At 42.6% G+C, this 20,662-nt stretch overlaps 1 protein-coding gene across 2 annotated transcripts in view; it reads left to right on the top strand.

Moving 5' to 3' along the window:
• The window catches only part of cul9 (cullin 9), a 230,272-nt gene that overhangs the window by 107,007 nt on the left and 102,603 nt on the right, over positions 1-20,662 (top strand). For both annotated transcript variants that reach the window (XM_080193074.1, XM_080193073.1), the window contains exons 16-20: positions 911-1,016; positions 6,195-6,290; positions 8,565-8,740; positions 10,702-10,835; positions 12,544-12,729. In XM_080193074.1, coding sequence (XP_080049200.1) covers positions 911-1,016; positions 6,195-6,290; positions 8,565-8,740; positions 10,702-10,835; positions 12,544-12,729 — 698 coding nt within the window. The remainder of the gene's footprint in view (positions 1-910; positions 1,017-6,194; positions 6,291-8,564; positions 8,741-10,701; positions 10,836-12,543; positions 12,730-20,662) is intronic.

Raw genomic sequence — 20,662 nt, 5'->3', positions numbered from 1 at the left:
GGGTTTAAGGTGAAAGGGAAGAGATACAAAAGTGCCCAGAGAAGCAATTTTTTCACAGAGCATGATGAGTGACTGGAGCAAGCTGCCAAAGGTCGTAGTAGAGGTGGATACAATTTTGTCTTTTGAAAGGCACTTAGACAGTTACGTGGGTAGGATGGGTATAGAGGGATATGGGCCAAATGCAGGCAAGTGGGTCGAGCCTCGGGGTTTAATAAAAAAAAGGCTGCGTGGACAAGTTGGGCAGAAGCGCCTGTTTCCATGTGGTAAACCTGTATGATTTTATTAACTGAGGTTGTGCATGCACTTTCCCTACTTTATCTTTCTCTTGGTCTTTTCTAAATAAACAGGGCTTATAAAAGCAACGAAGTTGATCTATTGCTTCAAGTTTGAAAGAACACTGATGACTTTTCCAGAGAGCTACCTGCCCTGCATTACAGGAACAGGCATGGATTTTATTCAGAGTTGTTCCTGAGATGCAAAATTACTTAGAAAACTTTAGCATTGGAAAAATCATCTTCACTTTTCCACTTGCAAAGATCGATACCATATTGAAGATAAATGTGGAAATTTTTATCATAGGATTTTTCATAACACTTAGTTCACATAACTTTCATTTTTTAAATAGATTCATATAAATCACCTGCCATTTTTAATACATGAGACAGATAACAATGCAACTGTTGAATTTCTCTGGTGTAAGTTTGCAGAAATCACCCAAATTAAGGGAATAAAACAAAGGTGAATATGTGACCTCGACAACTTGTGCAGCATAAAATTCACATGTATGAAGCTACGTATTCTAGTTGTAGAGTACTTTCATCTAGATTGTCCCCTACACCTATAATTAGTTAAAATATGTATTTGACTGTTGTTTGAATGCTAATGAGTGATCTTTTTGCTTGTGTTCCAGACAACTGACCTTAGTGGTTGCGAGTGAGGACTCCAGTTACATGCCAGCACGTGTGGTGGTGATGGGAGGGGATGATCCAAGTAACATCAATACAGAGCTAAACACAGTGAGTTACTAATTGGAGCATCTTTCAATCAGTGAGGCAAAAGCAGAGAACTCCTATGAAAATATTGTTGCAGCTTTCAATGCAAAACACTTTTACAGTTTGCTTGTTCATTTTTATCTGCTGTGGTTTCTTCTGTTGCTAACTTTTTTTGTACTGGACAGTTAAGGAAGAGATATTTTCACATCTGCTGATGAGTAAAAATGAACATTTGCAAAGCCGTATAAAAAAACTGATGCCTCCTGCTCAATAGCTTTCACATACTCACAAATAGGCAATCATTCCATGGAATGAGTTCAACACTGCTAAACCTGATTGTGTCACATTGTTTCAGCAGTCCATTTTCCTTTTTGTATCATGTTTAGCTTTACTTTTAATTTGGAGACATAGTGTATGATTTTTACATGATGTTCTTGGCTGTCATATTCCAGTGGAACATTTGAATCGTTGGCAAAATTCTAATGAAACAGGATTTTCAATGAAATTTGTAAAAGAAAGACAAAATTGTGGCTTTGAAGTCTTTGTGATTCAGTCTAGAGGAGCAGTCTTGGGACTCATTGGAGGGAGCCTACTCCTCAACACTTATGTCTACTCCTGTAGGTAAAAGGTGTTATGGATGGCTAGAATTTGGGTATCAGAGCGTATCTTCTGCCAGACTCTGCTTTGGAGGCATGTGATCTCTCTGCCGTTTAATGTTGCAAGCCTGTTGATTTTCTAGACTGGATCTGGCTTGATTTGATTGTCTCATTCCAAGATTAGAGAGACATGGTTACAAAATGATTTGAGTGTGGGCAATAAATATTCCAGGATACACAAATTTCAAAATGGTGGGCAAAATGCCAAGGAGGAACCCTGCTAATGAAGGATGGAATAAAGATGGTGGTAAGAAAGCCCGCATTAGGAAGTAGAATCAATAAGGGTGGACGTTGGGAATACCAAGGGTCTGAAAATGCTGTTGAAGGTAGTTTATAGGTACCCACACTGTAGATGTAACATTGTACAAAGCATTAAGCAAGAAAGTGCAGAACAGCATTTGTATCAGCACAGAGGGAGGCCATTCAGCTTGTCATATCTGTGCTGGATCTCAAAGCAATTCACCTAGTACCACTCCCCTGCCTTCTCCCCATAACCCTGCACATTCTTCCATTTCAAATAATAATTCAATTTCCCCTCAAGTGCCTCGATTGAACCTGCCTCTAGCACACTGTCAGAGATCCATTCCAGATCCTAACCATGTGTGAACATATTTCTCTTCATGCCTCCATTGCTTCTTTTGCCAGTTATTTTAAATCCGTGCTGTCTCATTCTCAATCCTTCCACCAATGGGAACAGTTTTTTCCCTTTCCCTGTCCTGAACCCTCATGATTTTGGCTGTCTGTATTGGATCTCCTGTTAACTTACTCTTCTTCAAGATAAACAATTCCAACTTCTCCAATTTATATGCGTAAGTGCAGTTCTTCCTCCCTGGAACCATTCTCATGAATCTTTGTTGCGCTCTACCTAATGCCTTCACATCTTTCCTGAAGTGTGCTGCCCAGAACTGGGCATAATACTTCAGCTGAAGCTGAACTAGTCAGGGGCATTCCGGCCTCGCGGCTGTCAATGGAGTTTCCTATTCTGGCCCGTTGGGGGGACCAGAAGATCCTGCCTGTCGAAAGAGTCTGAAAATCCCAGCCAATGTTTTACACAAATTTAATATGACCTCCTTGCTTATGTACTCTGTCCTTATTGATCAAGGATGATATGTGTTTTGTTAACTGTTCTTTCAACCTGTTCTTCCACCTTCAGTGATGTTTGCACGTGTACATCCAGGTTGCTCAGCTCCTGTACCCATGTTAGAATTTTACCCTTTAGTTTATGTTATCTCTACATGTTCTGACATAAGAACATAACATAAGAAATAGGAGCAGGAGTAGGCCATCTAGCCCTTCGAGCCTGCCCCGCCATTCAATAAGATCATGGCTGATCTGTCGTGGCTCAGTTCCACATTCCCGCCCTCTCCCCATAACCCTTAATCCCCTCTCTCATCAAAAACCCATCAACGCGCGTCCTAAAAATATTTAGTGAGGCAGCCTCCACCACTTCAACAGACAGAGAATTCCAGAGATTCACCACCCTTTGAGTGAAAAAGTTCCTCCTCAACTCCATTCTAAATCGCCCCCCCTTTATCTTGAGGCTGTGCCCCCAAGTCCTACTGTCCTTTCTGAGCGGGAAGAGTCTCTCCACCTCTATCCTATCCATCCCATTCATCATCTTATACGTCTCAATGAGATCTCCCCTCATTCTTCTAAACTCTAATGAGTACAAGCCTAGTTTATTCAGCCTCTCCTCATAGCTCAATCCCCTCAACTCCGGTATCAGCCTAGTAAACCTCCTCTGCACTCCCTCCAAGGCCAAAATATCCTTGCGTAAGTGCGGCGACCAAAACTGCACACAGTACTCCAGCTGCGGCCTCACCAATGCCCTATACAGCCGCAGCAAGACCTCCCTACTTTTATATTCAATCCCCCTCGCTATGAAGGCCAGCATCCCATTCGCCTTCCTGACCACCTGCTGCACCTGCAAGCTGGGTTTTTGCAATTCATGCACAAGGACCCCAAGGTCCCTCTGCACCGTAGCATGCTGCAGTTTTTCGCCATGTAAGTATAGTCCTTCCTACCATTATTCCTACCAAAGTGGACCACCTCGCACTTGCCAACATTAAATTCCATTTGCCATTTCCTGGCCCATTCGCCCAGCCTATCTAGATCCTTCTGCAGACTCTCCACACCCTCTGCACAATTTGCCTTTCCACCAATCTTGGTGTCATTAGCAAATTTCGACACCGTACACTCGGTTCCCTCCTCCAGATCATCTGTATAAATGGTAAATAGCTGAGGCCCCAGCACCGACCCCTGGGGCACTCCACTAGTCACCAACCGCCAATCCGAATAGCACCCATTGACCCCCACTCTCTGCCTCCTATTTGACAACCAATCCTCTATCCACGCTAACACCCTACCCCCAACTCCATGCCCCCTTACCTTCTGTAATAACCTCTTGTGAGGTACCTTGTCAAACGCCTTCTGAAAATCAAGAAAGACCACATCTACCGGCTCTCCTCTATCCACTGCCCTAGACACATCCTCATAGAACTCCAATAAATTTGTCAGACACGACTTCCCCTTAACGAAACCGTGCTGCGTCTGCTCTATCAAGCAGTTCCCCTCAAGATGCCTCGCTATTTCCTCCTTGATGACGGATTCTAACATTTTACCTACAACAGACGTTAAACTAACCGGCCTATAATTCCCCGCCTTTTGCCTGGCACCCTTCTTAAACAACGATTGACCACAATGCTTTATTGCACGTTTCTCTGATTCAATTTCATCAGTCACTTGCCTGCCCTTTCCACCAAAGGCCAATGTCCTTTTGAAGTTATACACTATCCTCAGTTCCAAGTTTCATATCAGCCACAAATATTGAAATTGTGCCTTATACACCAAATGCCTACATCATTTAAAGCAACACTGACCCCTGAAGATCTCCAGTACAGAGTACCTTCTATTCCCTCTGGTTAAATTCCCTCTCTCCGTTGGGATTTAGCTGGATGAATTCCCTCTCTCCATTGGGATTTAGTTGGATAAGTTCCCTCTCTCCGTTGGGATTTAGCTGGATAAGTTCCCTCTCTCCGTTGGGATTTAGCTGGATAAGTTCCCTCTCTCCGTTGGGATTTAGCTGGATAAATTCCCTCTCTCCGTTGGGATTTAGCTGGATAAATTCCCTCTCTCCGTTGGGATTTAGCTGGATAAATTCCCTCTCTCCGTTGGGATTTAGCTGGATGAATTCCCTCTCTCCGTTGGGATTTAGCTGGATGAATTCCCTCTCTCCGTTGGGATTTAGCTGGATGAATTCCCTCTCTCCGTTGGGATTTAGCTGGATAAGTTCCCTCTCTCCGTTGGGATTTAGCTGGATAAATTCCCTCTCTCCGTTGGGATTTAGCTGGATGAATTCCCTCTCTCCGTTGGGATTTAGCTGGATGAATTCCCTCTCTCCGTTGGGATTTAGCTGGATGAATTCCCTCTCTCCGTTGGGATTTAGCTGGATGAATTCCCTCTCTCCGTTGGGATTTAGCTGGATGAATTCCCTCTCTCCGTTGGGATTTAGCTGGATGAATTCCCTCTCTCCGTTGGGATTTAGCTGGATAAATTCCCTCTCTCCGTTGGGATTTAGCTGGATAAAACCCCTGTCCACTGGGATTTACCTGGACAATTTCCCCATCTCTGTTGGGATTTACCTCGATAAATTCCCTCTCTCCATTGGGATTTACCTGGATGGATTCCCCGTCTCCATTGGGATTTACCTGGATGAATTCCCTGTCTCCATTGGTATTTACCTGGATGGATTCCCCGTCTCCATTGGTATTTACCTGGATGGATTCCCCGTCTCCATTGGGATTTACCTGGATGGATTCCCCGTCTCCATTGGGATTTACCTGGATGAATTCCCCGTCTCCATTGGGATTTACCTGGATGAATTCCCCGTCTCCATTGGGATTTACCTGGATGAATTCCCCGTCTCCATTGGGATTTACCTGGATGGATTCCCCGTCTCCATTGGGATTTACCTGGATGGATTCCCCGTCTCCATTGGGATTTACCTGGATGGATTCCCCGTCTCCATTGGGATTTACCTGGATGAATTTCCCGTCTCCACTGGGATTTAACTCGATGAATTCCCCGTCTCCACTGGGATTTAACTCGATAAATTCCCTTTCTATGTTGGGATTTACCTGGATACATTTCCCCTCCATTGGGATTTAGCTGGGTAAATCCCCTCTCTCCATTGTGATTTGGCTGGATAAGTCTCCTCTCCCCATCGGGATTTGGCTGGATAAATTCCCCCTCTCCATTATTGTGAGTTTAGGTGTGTGTTAAAGGTCCAATGTTGTGAAGCCAGGTGCAGCAAAGTATATATTCCTCAAACAATGCCAATAATTAGGTAGCCATTAATGTCAGTCCTTAGGTGGGATCCTACTTTGTATAAAATACATGTTGCCATTATCTGTGAAAGTCACCAAAATTTGCTTTGTATGAAGCACTGAGTTTCTGCGAGAGATGGATAAATTTTTGACCAGTGTACATTGAGAAATAACCGGCACACCCTTGTTTTGAGAGTTGCTGAGCTTGCCTTTGTTTTCAGGTGAATGTGGCACCCACTGCTAGCCGTGTATTACTGCTGGAGAATATGACTCGTTACTGGACAATTATCCAAATTCGGATCAAGCGATGCCAGCAGGTAGATGGATCTTTTGACTATTTTGAATTCTTAGCAAATATCAGGTGTTATTTCTGTTAATATAGAAACTAGAAGCAGAACTAGGCCATTTGGCCCTTCGAGCCTGCTGCGGCATTCATTTTGATCATCAAAATCAATGTCCTGATTCCCCTTTTCCCCCATGTCCCTTGATCCTTTTAGCCCTAAGAGCTATATCTAACTTCTCCTTGAAATCAGACAATGTTTTGACCTCAGCTGCACTCTGTGGTAGTGAATTCCACATATTTACCACCCTCTGGGTGAAGAAATTTTTCTTCACAGTTTTAAAAGATTCACCCCTTAACCTCAAACGATGACCCCGAGTCTTGGACCCCCCCACCATTGGGAGCATTCTTTGTGAATCTCCCCTGTCTACTCCGTTAGAATTTTATAAGTTTCTATGCGATCCCCTCTCACTCTTCGCTGCACTCACTCTATAGTAAGGACATCCTTCCTCAGATAAGGACACCAAAACTGCACACAATACTCTAGGTGTGACCTCACCAATGCCCATACAATTGCAGCAAAACGTCCCTATCCCTGTACTCAAAGCCTCTTGCTGTGAAGGCCAACATACCATTTGCATTCTTTATTGTCTACTGTACCTGTGTGCTTACTTTCAGCAACTGATGCACAAGGACACCAAGGTCTTGCGAAGTATCCACGTTTCTCAATTTGCACCCATTCAAGTAATAATTGTCTTCCTATTATTGCTACCACATTGGATAACCCCACATTTATCCACATTATACTGCACCTGTCATGCAGATGCCCACATTCACAGACTGTCCAATTCACACTGAAGCATCTCTGCATCCTTATCACAGCTCATCCTCCCACCCAATTTTGTATCATCTGCAAATTTGGAGATAAGACATTCAGTTCCCCCTTCCAAAGCATTGACATATAATGTGAACATTTGGGGTCCTAGCACAAATCCCTGTGGAACCCCACTTGTCATTGACTGCCAATCAGAAAGAGATCCATTTCTGCCAACTCTTTGCTTCCTATCTGCTAAGCAGTTTTCTATCCATCTCAAGACATTATCTGCAATTCCTTGTGCTTTATGTAGTAGTTTGTTATGCGAGACCTTGTCGAAATCTTTCTGATAAATATACCACGTCTACTGGTTCTCCTTGGTCAATTCTACTAGTTACATTCTCGAAGAATTCCAATAGATTCAGCTAACATGATTTCCCTTTTGTAAATCAGTGCTGAATTTGCTTATTCCGCTGTCTTCAAATGCCGAGTTATGAAACCCTGGATTATAAGAGTAAACTAGCTCAGAATATGAAAACAGACAGCAAAAGTTTTTACAAATACATAAAAAGAAAAAAAGTGGCAAATTCCCCACTACCGGCAGTTCCCTGTTTTCTCTCTACTTTTTGAATAGTGGGCTTACATTATCTACCGTCCAAAGAATTCAGTCCAGAGTCCAAAAAATTTTGGAAAATAACCATCAATGGATGTGCTTTTTCCAGGGCCACTTTCTTAAGTACTGTAGGATGAAGATTATCAGGACCTGTGGATTTATCCACCTTCAATCTCATTAATTTCCCCAAAACCATTTCTCCACTAATGCTGATTTTCTTCAGCTTCTCACTAAAACATGTTTCTCCCAGAACTTCTGGCACATTATTCATGTCTTTCTTTGTGAAGCAAAGTACAAATTTAATTCCTCAGCTATCGCTTTATTCCCCATTATGAAACCTTGCATTTTTGACTGTAAGGGGCCGGTTCTTTTTGTCGATCTTTTTCTCTGGATGTGCGTATAGAAACTTTTATGTTCTCTGCTAGCTTACTTTCACACTCTATTTTTCCCTTCTTAATCAATCCCTTGGTCCTCCTTTGTTGAATTTTAAACTGTTCCCAATCCTCAGCCCTATTGCTTTTTCTCACCCATTTGTATGCTTCTTTCTTGAATTTGATAAGATCTCTAATTTCCCCTGTAAGCAAGCCATGGTTTGGCTACAATTCTCTTACCACTCTTGGGCCAAATAGGAATAAACAATTTCTGGTTATAGTGGTACTGATGTAGCATTTATTAATATAATTTGTTTTCAAAATAGGAGAATTTCACTGTAACTTCATTGCAGTGTTAGTGTAAGCCTTACTTGTAACTAATAAATAAACTTCACTGTATTCTCCAATATCTCCTTTACTCTACAGCAAACGTATAGCTCAGTAATGTAATTTAATTGGAGTAGCTGGAGCAGAACTGCACTGTCTAGTCAATCATTTGATTTTCTAAAACAGGGTGGTATTGATACTCGTGTTCACGGATTTGAAGTTCTGGGGCCAAAGCCAACCTTCTGGCCAGTGTTCAAGGAACAGCTTTGCTGTCGGACTTACCTCTTCTACACAACCAAGGCGCACACCTGGTGTCAGGAAATTCAAGAGGACAGGATGCAGCTGCTACAGCTTTTCAACAAGTTAGTGACCCAGCAAGTGTGGTATAATAAAGTTCCACCGCTGAATTCACACCAAACTTAAGGGAATTGGAATCCATACTTGGAAGCTGGATCCATGCTAAACAGACATCATCTGTAGAGAGGTGTCACACACAAAGTTAAGTTACAGAAAGGGCTCATGAGTTGGGGTAATATATTAGAATGGATGGAGGATTGGTTAATGAGCAAGAAGCAGTGAGCTGGATAAATGGGCCATTTTCAAGTTGGCATATTAGATAATGGAGTGCCACAAGGATCAGTGCCTGGAGCCTCAGTTCTTGACATCTTTTTTTAAAAATTATGTATGTAGGTGTCACTGGCTAGGCCAGCATTTTTATTGCCCATCACTAAATGCCCTTGAGAAGGAGGTGGTGAGCTGTCGTCTTGAACCACTGCAGTCCATGAGGTGTAGGTACACCCTCAATGCTGTTTGGGACAGAGTTCCAGGACTTTCACCTAGAGACAGTGCAGGAACTCAGAGTAATGTGTCTAAGTTTATTGATGATACAAAGCTTCTTAAGAATGTTCGCTGGAAGGGCACACAGAGGTGGCAAAGAGATAAGCCAAATGAGGGGGCAACAAGGTGACAAAATTAAAATGTTGAGAAATGTGAGGTTATTCACTTGGTAAAAAGAATAGAAATGAATGTTTTTAAAAAGGCATGAAAGCTTTAAATGTTAATGCTCAAAGAGACTTAGAAATACTTGTGCAAGGAATACAAAGCTTGCATATATTTACAGCAAGCTTTTAGGGCGGCAATGGCATGTTTGTCTTTGCTGCAATGTGATTGGAGTGCAAAAACATGCAAGTCTTGCCACGATGCTGTAAGACTGGTAACACCATGCCTTGAGTACCATGTGCGTTTTCATCATCTCCATATTTAAGGAAGATTATTCTTGCCTAGGAGGCAATGCAGCAAGATTTATCAGGCTTGTTCCTGGGATGAGGGGGTTCAGTAACTTGGCTGATATTCTCTGGGGTTTAGATGAATGAGAAGTGATTTTGTAGAAACGTAGAAGATTCTGAAGGGTCTTGAAAGGTACTCACTGATGGGTTGTTTCCCCTGACTGGGGAATCTAAAACGTTGATGCACAGTCTGGGATAAAGGGATGATTATTTAGTACAAAAATAAGGGGAAATGTCTTCATTCAAAAAAGATGTGAATTGTTGGATTTCTCTAGTTCAGAGAATGGATGCTCCATTGTTGTGTAGTTCCCACACTGAGATTGTTTTGGTCTCTTGAATCAAAGGATATGGGATTGGGCAAGTGCTGAAGAAGCAGATCAGCTGTGATTGTATTGAATAGCAGAGCAGTCTCTGGGTCTTCGGCTTTTATTTCTTACATTCTTAAGAGAAAATGAAGAGTGCACATTTTGGGTGTGGATCGACTGAATTGTCCTACTGAGTGTTTCCAACTTTTTCCAGTTTTGTTTTTTCCAGCATCTGCTGTTTTTATCATTTTGGTTTGTTTTGGAACTCTTGGTGCTGTGCTGGCATGTTATGGTTTTTAGTTGATCTTTTAAGCACTCCAGTGGAAAACCTTCCATTTATTAAATAGCCAAGTAACCTGATTTTGTTTCACTGCAAAACATCAGAAAACAAATTTTAAAATTTTCCTTTGATAAATTTGTGTAAGAAATAATCTCTGGGAATATATATGATGGGATTTTTACGCAATATTACCTACTTGACAATAAAACCAAAGGGGAAGGTTCCAGGGGAAATACCTATGAATGTTATCCCAATTCATTTTGGATTTTGATCCTTAGCCTTTATAACCCTGACTTGCCAGGAACTATACCATATGATATCTGGCAGTAATTAATAAAAGTATGTCCCATTTAGTATTGAAGTGTAATCCCAAGAAATGTAACTTGTGAATCAATCAAAGATTTGTATTTGGAGTAGACGTATGGAAAATGAGTAGCTTTATTTCTTCACAGGTTAAACAGTGCGTTGCGACATGAGCAGATGTTTGCTGATCGTTTCCTTCCAGATGCAGAGGCAGCTGAAGCATTGGGACGGACGTGTTGGGAGGCTTTGATCAATCCCATTGTATTCAGTATCACAGCTTTGGGTGTGTATTTTATACAGTCCAATTGTATTCAGTATCATAGCTTTGGGTGTGTATTTTATACAGTCCCATTGTGTTCAGTATCATAGCTTTGGGTGTGTATTTTATACAGTCCCATTGTATTTAGTATCACAGCTTTGGGTGAGTATTGTATACAGTCCCATTGTATTCGGCATCATAGCTTTGGGTGTGTATTTTATACAGTCCCATTGTATTCAGTATCACAGCTTTGGGTGTGTATTTTATATAGTCCCATTGTATTTGGCATCATAGCTTTGGGTGTGTATTTTATACAGTCCCATTGTATTCAGTATCGTGGCTTTGAGTGTGTATTTTATACAGTCCCATTGTATTCAGTATCACAGCTTTGGGTGAGTATTGTATACAGTCCCATTGTATTCAGTATCATAGCTTTGGGTGTGTATTTTATATAGTCCCATTGTATTCAGAATCATAGCTTTGGGTGAGTATTGTATACAGTGCCATTGTATTCAGTATCACAGCTTTGGGTGTGTATTTTATACAGTCCCATTGTATTCAGTATCGTGGCTTTGAGTGTGTATTTTATACAGTCCCATTGTATTCAGTATCACAGCTTTGGGTGAGTATTGTATACAGTCCCATTGTATTCAGTATCACAGCTTTGAGTGTGTATTTTATACAGTCCCATTGTATTCAGTATCACAGCTTTGGGTGAGTATTGTATACAGTCCCATTGTATTCAGTATCATAGCTTTGGGTGTGTATTTTATACAGTGCCATTGTATTCGGCATCATAGCTTTGGGTATGTATTTTATACAGTCCCATTGTATTCAGTATCACAGCTTTGAGTGTGTATTGTATACAGCCCCATTGTATTTGGCATCATAGCTTTGGGCGTGTATTTTATATAGTCCCGTTGTATTCAGTATCACAGCTTTGGGTGAGTTTTGTATACAGTCCCATTGTATTCAGTATCATAGCTTTGGGTGTATATTTTATACAGTCCCATTGTATTCAGTATCACAGCTTTGGGTGTGTATTTTATATAGTCCCATTGTATTCGGCACCATAGCTTTGGGTGTGTACTTTATACAGTCCCATTGTATTCAGTATCACAGCTTTGAATGTGTTTCATAAAACAAGGTTATGGACCAGGAGCTTCATAACATGGACCTCAACTCACTTTTTGTTTACTTCTGCTGTCATGTCACAACATTTCCCAATAATGAGAAGCCACAGACTGAATATAATTTTAAAAAAAGTGAATGTGAAGTTAGAAAAAACAATGACGTGAAATTATCAGCCACAAATTGTTGATAAAATGAACCCCTTCTACTTGTTTTAAAAGGGAAATATCCAGTTACTTGAATAAATGGATTAGTGGAATGGACAGAGCAATGGAATTTGATTAGGCAGCTTGTTTTGGGGAAGTATTGGTATAGATTCATTGGGCCAAATGGTCCATTCTTTTGCTGCAGTATTTTCGTATGCTGTGGTGTTGTTTCACCATTAGCGATCAATCAGAGGTGTGAATGAAGAGTGTGCCACACACCATTAAATTATCACATTCCCCTGTCTGTCATGCATCGTGTCAATACTCTCAACACATCTAACAAAATAATATGTATTCTGAATGACAAAGATTTTAGCCGATCAGTTGCCTATACGTTATTACCTTGCATGTTTTATTTTTATGTCATGGTTATATGTTTATTTGTCTTGCTTCAGATAACATTAATCCTAGCCCATTATCCTGGCTACTGAGTGAATACCTGGAGAACTCCGAAGTCTCAAAGCAGGGCAAAGGCCGAGCTGCCATATTTAATTCGAGGGTTCGACGCCTCTGTCACCTACTGGTTCATGTAGATACCAGCCGGATGGAAGTGGAAGAGCTAAAACCAGCCACTAAGCCTGGTAAGCATGCTGGCCATGGTTACAGGGGCTTTTCATAAACTTCAATGGACTGATTACAAGGTTGGGAAGTGATTGTAGAAAGGAGCAAAGTTGCATTGATGTTGTCCTTTACCACCTCTCTCTTGTTCCAAAGCGCTTCCCGTACAATGAATTGTTTTGAAGTACAATCACTGTTGACGTTCCTTACTCTATTTCCCATCATGGTACCAGCATAGATCCATTGGCAGGATATTCTGTAGTGATTACAAATTGTCACTCTGTGAAACTGATGGAGTTCATTGTGCCAAATATATTGCTATAATAGAATGCTTTACCCTTCTGGCTCTGCCTTGTCAGATATATCACATTTGCATTTTAGAATAGAAAGGAAAACAAAACTTTACTAACAGCTGCTTGCCCTATTAATCTGGAAGAGAAATTGTTCTATTACAATGTTGATTCAGGCTAATACTACAAGTGGTGTGAATTAGATTAGAGTGCTGGGAGTTGGGTAATAAAGGGAATAGCGAAGGAAGAGAAAAGAGTGTTTTTTGCTTTCTAACTTAGCCTGTTAGAGCAGCAGTGGATAGTTCTTTGATGAATATCTGGTAAGTGATTCAGGTTTATTCTATTCCAAAGGTTCAAAATAGCTGATGGTAAGGTTAACAAGATATCTAAAAACAAGATTAAATATATAATTGAATAAAGTAATTAAATAGGTTGTTAGAACACATTAATGTTGGCAGGGCAGGTGATGTGTCACAGCTGGGAGTTCCCGAATACTTGCTTGATCCAGGGCAAACATGTGTTTGAAGTTCAAGCAACTTTGGCTCAGAGTTTGAGGTGCAGACTGAACTAAGGGCATAGCAATGCATCAGAGAGGGGAAATTTACTTAGATTCTTTGTATTAGATGGCAGTCACACCTCCTAGGACAGGGTCTTCTGATTCAGTCATTGACTAGGGACAGGAGAGTGTGACCGCAAGTGAGGCAGGTGAGGGGATACAAAAGGCTAGAGTACTGGAGCTTCAGTCTTTACAGTTGTCCAGCAGATTAGAGATTTTTAGTTTGCTTGGATGAGTGTGGGAACTGCAGGGTGGTTGAACTAACTAACCATGGCATGGGTGTTACAAGAAGCCATTCATGTAGGGAGAGCAAAAGAAAAGTAGTGGTAGTCGGAGACAGTGTAGTCTGAGGAATTGACACCATTCTCTGAAAAAGAATGAGTGTCCTCATAGCTGTGTTGTTTTCCCTCTGCCAGGAATTGGGTATTTACTCAGGACTGGAGAGCAGCTGACAATGGGAGGGCAGGCTACAGTTGTGGTCCTCGAAGGTACCAGTGACGTAGGCAGGACAACGAAGGTTCTGCAGAGTCAGTGTGAAGACCTGGGTGCCAAATTAAGAAGCAGAACCTCAAAGGTCATAATCCCTGGATTATTATTTTGGATGAGAATTTGGGGGCATGGTTATTAAGTTTGCAGATGACACCAAAATTGGTGGCATAGTGGACAGTGAGGAAGGTTATCTCCAGTTGCAGCAGAATCTTGATCAATTGGGCCACTGGGCTGATGAATGGCAGATGGAGTTTAATTTAGACAAATGCGAGATAATGCATTTTGGTAGATTGAACCAGGGCAGGATTTATTCAGTTGATAGCTTGGGAGAGTTACAGAACAAAGAGATCTAGGGGTACATGTTCATAGCTCCTTGAAAGTGGAGTCACAGGTAGACAGAGTGGTGAAGAAAGGCATTCGGCATTCTTGGTTTCATCAGTCAGAACATTGAAGGCAGGAGTTGGGACATCTCGTTAAAGATGTACAAGACATTGGATGAGGGCACACTTGGAATACTGTGTGCAATTCTGATCACCCTATTATAGAAAGGATATTATTAAACTAGAAAGAGTGCAGAAGAGATTTATTAGGATGCTACCAGAACTTGATGGATTGAGTTATAAGGAGAGGCTGAATAGACTGGGACTTTTTTCTCTAGAGTTTAGGAGGCTGAGGGGTGACCTTGTAGAGGTCTATAAAGTAATGAGGAGCGTAGACAAGGTAGATAGCCAATATTTTTTCCCGAAGATGGGGGGGGGGTCTAAAACTAGAGGGCATAGGTTTAAGGTGAGAGGGGAGAGATACAAAAGTGTCCAAAGGGGCAATTTTTTCACACAGAGGGTGGTGAGTGCCTGGAACAAGTGCCAGAGGTTGTAGTAGAGGCAGGTACAACTTTATCTTTTAAAAAGCATTTAGATAGTTACATGGGTACGATAGGTATAGAGGGATATGGGCCAAATGCGGGCAATTGGGATTAGTTTAGGAGTTTTAAAAAAAAGGGCAACATGGACAAGTTGGGATGAAGGGCCTGTTTCCGTGCTGTAAACCTCTTTGTCTCTATGATTATCTGAGCCGGATGCAAATTGGCATAGGACAAATCAGATTCGAGAGTTGAATATGTGGCTCAAAGACTAGTGTGGGAGAAGTGGGTTCTGGTTCATGGGGCACTGGCAGCAGTACTGGGGAAAGTGATCTGTACTGTTGGGTTGGCCTATACCTGAACCATGCTGGGACTGATCCCAGTGTGAGCCACATAACTGAGGAAGTGGAGAGGACTTTAAACACTGCAGCTAATTTACTGTGAAAATCCACTAGTGCCACACTCTGCCACCTGTTCGGGTACACTGAAGGAGAACTTAGCATTGCCATTGCACCTAACCAGCACATCTTTTGGACTGTGGGAGGAAAGGTGGTAGGACTGGGGGGTCTCGATGACATTACTGTTACTAGAGAGGTGGTGCTCAACAGACTGGAGGGGCTGATTGTGGACAAATCCCCAGGACCGGATGGAATGCATCCGAGGGTCCTGAAAGAAATGGCGGAGGTGATAGTGGATGCATTGGTGGTTATTTTCCAGACGTCGCTGGATTCCGGGGAAGTGCCGGAAGATTGGAGAACGGCTAATGTTACACCGTTGTTTAAGAAGGGTGCCAGGCAAAAGGCGGGGAATTATAAGCCTGTTAGTTTAACGTCTGTTGTAGGTAAAATGTTAGAATCCGTCATCAAGGAGGAAATAGCGAGGCATCTTGAGGGGAATTGCTTGATAGAGCAGACGCAGCACGGTTTCATTAAAGGGAAGTCGTGTCTGACAAATTTACTGGAGTTCTATGAGGATGTGTCTAGGGCGGTGGATAGAGGAGAGCTGGTGGATGTGGTCTTTCTGGATTTTCAGAAGGCGTTTGACAAGGTACCTCACAAGAGGTTATTGCAGAAGGTCAAGGGGCATGGAGTTGGGGGTAGGGTGTTAGCGTGGATAGAGGACTGGTTGTCAAATAGGAGGCAGAGAGTGGGGGTCAACGGGTGCTATTCGGATTGGCGGATGGTGACTAGTGGAGTGCCCCAGGGGTCGGTGCTGGGGCCTCAACTATTTACCATTTATATAGATGATCTGGAGGAGGGAACCGAGTGTATGGTGTCGAAATTTGCTGATGACACCAAAATTGGTGGAAAGGCAAATTGTGCGGAGGGTGGTGAGAGTCTACAGAAGGATCTAGATAGGCTGGGCAAATGGGCCAGGAAATGGCAAATGGAATTTAATGTTGGCAAGTGCGAGGTGGTCCACTTTGGTAGGAATAATAGTAGGAAGGATTATTACTTACGTGGAGAAAAACTGCAGCAGGCGACGGTGCAGAGGGACCTCGGGGTCCTTGTGCATGAGTTGCAAAAACCCAGCTTGCAGGTGCAGCAGGTGGTCAGGAAGGTGAATGGGATGCTGGCCTTCATAGCGAGGGGGATTGAATATAAAAGTAGGGAGGTCTTGCTGCGGCTGTATAGGGCATTGGTGAGGCCGCAGCTGGAGTACTGTGTGCAGTTTTGGTCGCCGCACTTACGCAAGGATATTTTGGCCTTGGAGGGAGTGCAGAGGAGGTTTACTAGGCTGATACCGGAGTTGAGGGGGTTGAGCTATGAGGAGAGGCTGAATAAACTAGGCTTGTACTCGTTAGAGTTTAGAAGAATGAGGGGAGATCTCATTGAGACGTATAAGATGATGAATGGGATGGATAGGATAGAGGTGGAGAGACTCTTCCCGCTCAGAAAGGATAGTAGGACTAGGGGGCACAGCCTCAAGATAAAGGGGGGGGGTGCGGTTTAGAACGGAGTTGAGGAGGAACTTCTTCACTCAAAGGGTGGTGAATCTCTGGAATTCTCTGCCCGTTGAAGTGGTGGAGGCTGCCTCGCTAAATATTTTTAAGACGCGGGTTGATGGGTTTTTGATGAGAGAGGGGATTAAGGGTTATGGGGAGAGGGCGGGAATGTGGAACTGAGTCACGACAGGTCAGCCATGATCTTATTGAATGGCGGGGCAGGCTCGAGGGGCTAGTTGGCCTACTCCTGCTCCTATTTCTTATGTTCTTATGAGAGCACTCGGAGGAAACCCCTGCAGACATGGGGAGAGCGTGCAGACTCCACACAGACAGTGATCCAAGCTGGGAATTGAATCCTGGTCCGTGGATTCAAACTAAATAGTGGGGGAAGAGATCAAATTTAGGAAGACATGGTTAATCAAAGAGCAGAGGCAAAAGAGAAAGGTATTATGGGAAATAAAAAGCAGACTGTGACAGGAAGGAATAGAGTACACAAACTTAACAGTAAAATCAACCAATGAGACGAAAAGTTATAAAAAGAATTAAAGGCGGAAACTAAAAGATCTGTATCTGAATGCATGAAGTATACAAATCAAAGTAGAGAAACTGAGAATGCACATAGAAATAAATAAGTATGATTTGATAGCCATTATACGACATGGACATGGATAAAGACCGAATATTGAAGGGTACAGGATATTTAGGAAGTGAGGAAAAGATGGAAAAATGGCTCTGTTAGTTAATGGTGTTAGCACAACAGAGCACAATGACTTATGTTCAGGAAATCACGATGTGCCAGTGGTTTAGAACAAAGAAAATTATAGCAATGGAGCCGGCCCTTCGGCCCTCCAAACCTTCACCGACCATGCTGCCTAACTGAACTAAAGCCCATACCCTTTTAGGGGCCATATCCCTCTATTCCCACCCTATTCATGTATTTGTCAAAGTGTCCCTTAAATGTCACTACCGTATCCGCTTCCACTACCTCCCCTGGCAGCAAGTTCCTCTGTGTTTAAAAAAAAACCTGCCTCATATGTCTCCTTAACCTTTTCCCATGCACCTTAAACCTATGCCCCCAAGTAATTGATTCTTCCACTCTGTCCATGCCCCTCATAATCTTATAGTCTTCCATCAGGTCTCCCCTCAACCTCTGTCGTTCCAGTGAGAACAAAGCAAGTCTCTCCAACCTCTCCTCGCAGCTAATGCCCTCCAGGCCAGACAACCATCTCCAAAGCCACCACATCCTTCTGGTAATGTAGCAAGCAGAATTGAACACTATTCCAAGTGCAGCCTAACTAAGGTTCTATAAAGCGACAACATGACTTGCCAATTTTTAAACTCAATGTCCTGGCTGATGAAGGCATGCATAGCCACTTTTAGTGACATATGTACCTGTACATCCAGATCCCTCTGCCTATCAATACACTTAAAGATTCTGCCATTTACTGTATATTTCCTCTCTATATTAGACCTACCAAAATGTATTACCTCAGTCTGTCCCGATTAAACTCTGCCGAAGCCTCTAGGCAATCTACATCCTGCTGTATCCTCTGATAGTCCTCATCGCTATCCGCAAATCCACCAACCTTTGTGTTGTCTGCAAACTTATTAATCAAACCAGTTTGGGAAGCAATGAGAAATGATAACGGCAAGAAGTCACTTGTGGGAGTCATGTACAAAGGCCCCTGAATGGTAGGGTGGAGCATAAAGGAAGAAATAATTACCGCTTGTCAAAAAAGCGTAGTGATAATCATTGAAGGTTTTAATCGACGTGTAGATTGGAACAGTCATATGGGCAAAGATAACTTCAATGAGGAGTTGTATGCTTTTGGAACAGCATGTTCTGGAGCCAACTAGAGAGCAGACTATACTAATCCTGGCAATGTGTAATGAGATGGGAAAAGTTAATGAATTTATCGTGATGGTGTCCCTAGGTAGCAGTGATTGTAATATGATTGAATTTTACATTCATCTTGAGGGGAAGAGGAGTAGTTTGGAGGCTAATATTTTAAACTTAAATCAGGGCAATTATGAGAGCGTGAAAGATGAGCTGGCTGAAGTGAACTGGCAAATTAAGTGAAGGGATAGGTCAATAGAGTGACAAACATTGAAGAGTAAGATGCAGGCCCCCTGAAAGAGTCAATTACTCGGGGACACAGGTTTAAGGTGCGAGGGGCAAGATTTAAAGGAGATGTACGAGACAAGTTTTTTTTACACAGAGGCTGGTGGGTGCCTGGAACTCGTTGCTGGGGGAGGTAGTGGAAGAAGAAATGATAGTGACTTCTAAGGGGCATCTTGACAGATACATGAATAGGATGGGAATAGAGGGATATAGTTCCTGGAAGGGCAGGGGGCTTTAGTTAAGTCGGGCAGCATGGTCAGTGCATGCTTGGAGGGCCAAAGGGCTTGTTCCTGTGTTGTAATTTTCTTTGTTCTTTGAGTAAGAAAAGTCTTAAGTGAAGGACCCATCACCCCTGGTTAACAAGAAAGGTTAAAGATAGTGATCTTGGTTCTCCAGCCCTGCACACTCGTGCTCAAATCGTGCTGGGGTCAAAGAATCATGGGGGAATGGCTATGACACCGTTAGTGCTGGCTGGAACCCCTTTAGCAATCCCAGTGCTTGTGCCCCAACATAATCTGGTTCATGCCCAGTGGGAGTCTGAATAATCATTTAAGTATGCAAGGTGGGTTTGGAGCCAGATTCTACTGACTCCTTCAATTCTCCGTGCTGTGGTGACAGCGGAAGCCTGCAGCCAATCACTACTGGCCTTCAGAAACACTCAGCAGTCGTGATGGCCTCACTGCAGCTTGGAGACTATTGACGCCCTTTTGTGGTTGGGTTGTGCCCTGTCACTGCTCCCTAACACCTCTCCTAAAGGGCAGGGGGGGAGTCTTTGGTGGTCTCATAGTGGGTTGTTGCTTATTTGACTGTTAGGGATCTTAGTCGCTGAATGGTGGGGTGGGGAGTAGGTGTGTGTTTATGGTTGTCAGAGATCGGGGTGCCCTTTAAAAAGGGTGTCCCAATCTCTGAGAAACTGACATTGCTAATGTTTTTAGGCCTCCATTCCAAACAAATTTCTGAGTGTGGGAGAATTCGGTGAGAATCTTCCCAAGCTTCAAAAAAATTGAATGGTCTGGAATTCTCTGACCATGTCAGGCTGCTGCTGGGATTCCCAGGATGCTGCTGTGAATGAAGTTTTGGTGTGTGAGACTGGAGAATTCTGGACTGTGTGTGGTTGAGTTGTGAACTGAATTGAACTAACAGGGTTAGTTTTGCCAAGCTCCCTAGGTTAGGGGAAGGTTTCATTAGATTGGAAGATAGTAAATATAACTTCATTATTCCAAAAGAGGGTAAGTTTGAAAGCAGCAAACTACAGGTCAGTTAGCTTTCCGTCTGTTGTGAGAAAAATGTTAGCTTTAATTTAGGAAGCTGTAACAAAGCACTTGGTTAAGCTTGAGATAATCAGGCAAAGTCATAATGGTTTTGTGAAAGGGAAATCATGTTTAACTAACTTGTTAGATGCGAGTAAAGGGGAACCGGTGGACTTACTGTACTTAAATTTTCAGAAGGCATTGCTATATGAAGGGTTGATGCAGAAGGTGAAAACTCACTTGGTGAATTGCTCATTTGGAGAGCCGGTGTGAACACGATGGGCTGAATGGCAGTCTCCTGTGCTGTAACACTTCTGTGATTTTGCACCAATTACATAACTAACTGCAAGCTTATTATACGCATGTCACTGCTCCCTTGGCTTGATCACTTCTGATAAACCTCTTTCCCTTGAGTTCTGTTCATTGAATTTCAGGTGAGTTTTTT

Source organism: Carcharhinus amblyrhynchos, chromosome 7 (genome assembly GCF_965287045.1).
Source record: "Carcharhinus amblyrhynchos chromosome 7, sCarAmb.v2.hapA, whole genome shotgun sequence".
Lineage (NCBI taxonomy): Eukaryota > Metazoa > Chordata > Chondrichthyes > Carcharhiniformes > Carcharhinidae > Carcharhinus > Carcharhinus amblyrhynchos.
The sequence above is the reverse complement of the archived record's forward strand: the minus strand, read 5'-3'. Positions and strand labels throughout refer to the sequence as shown.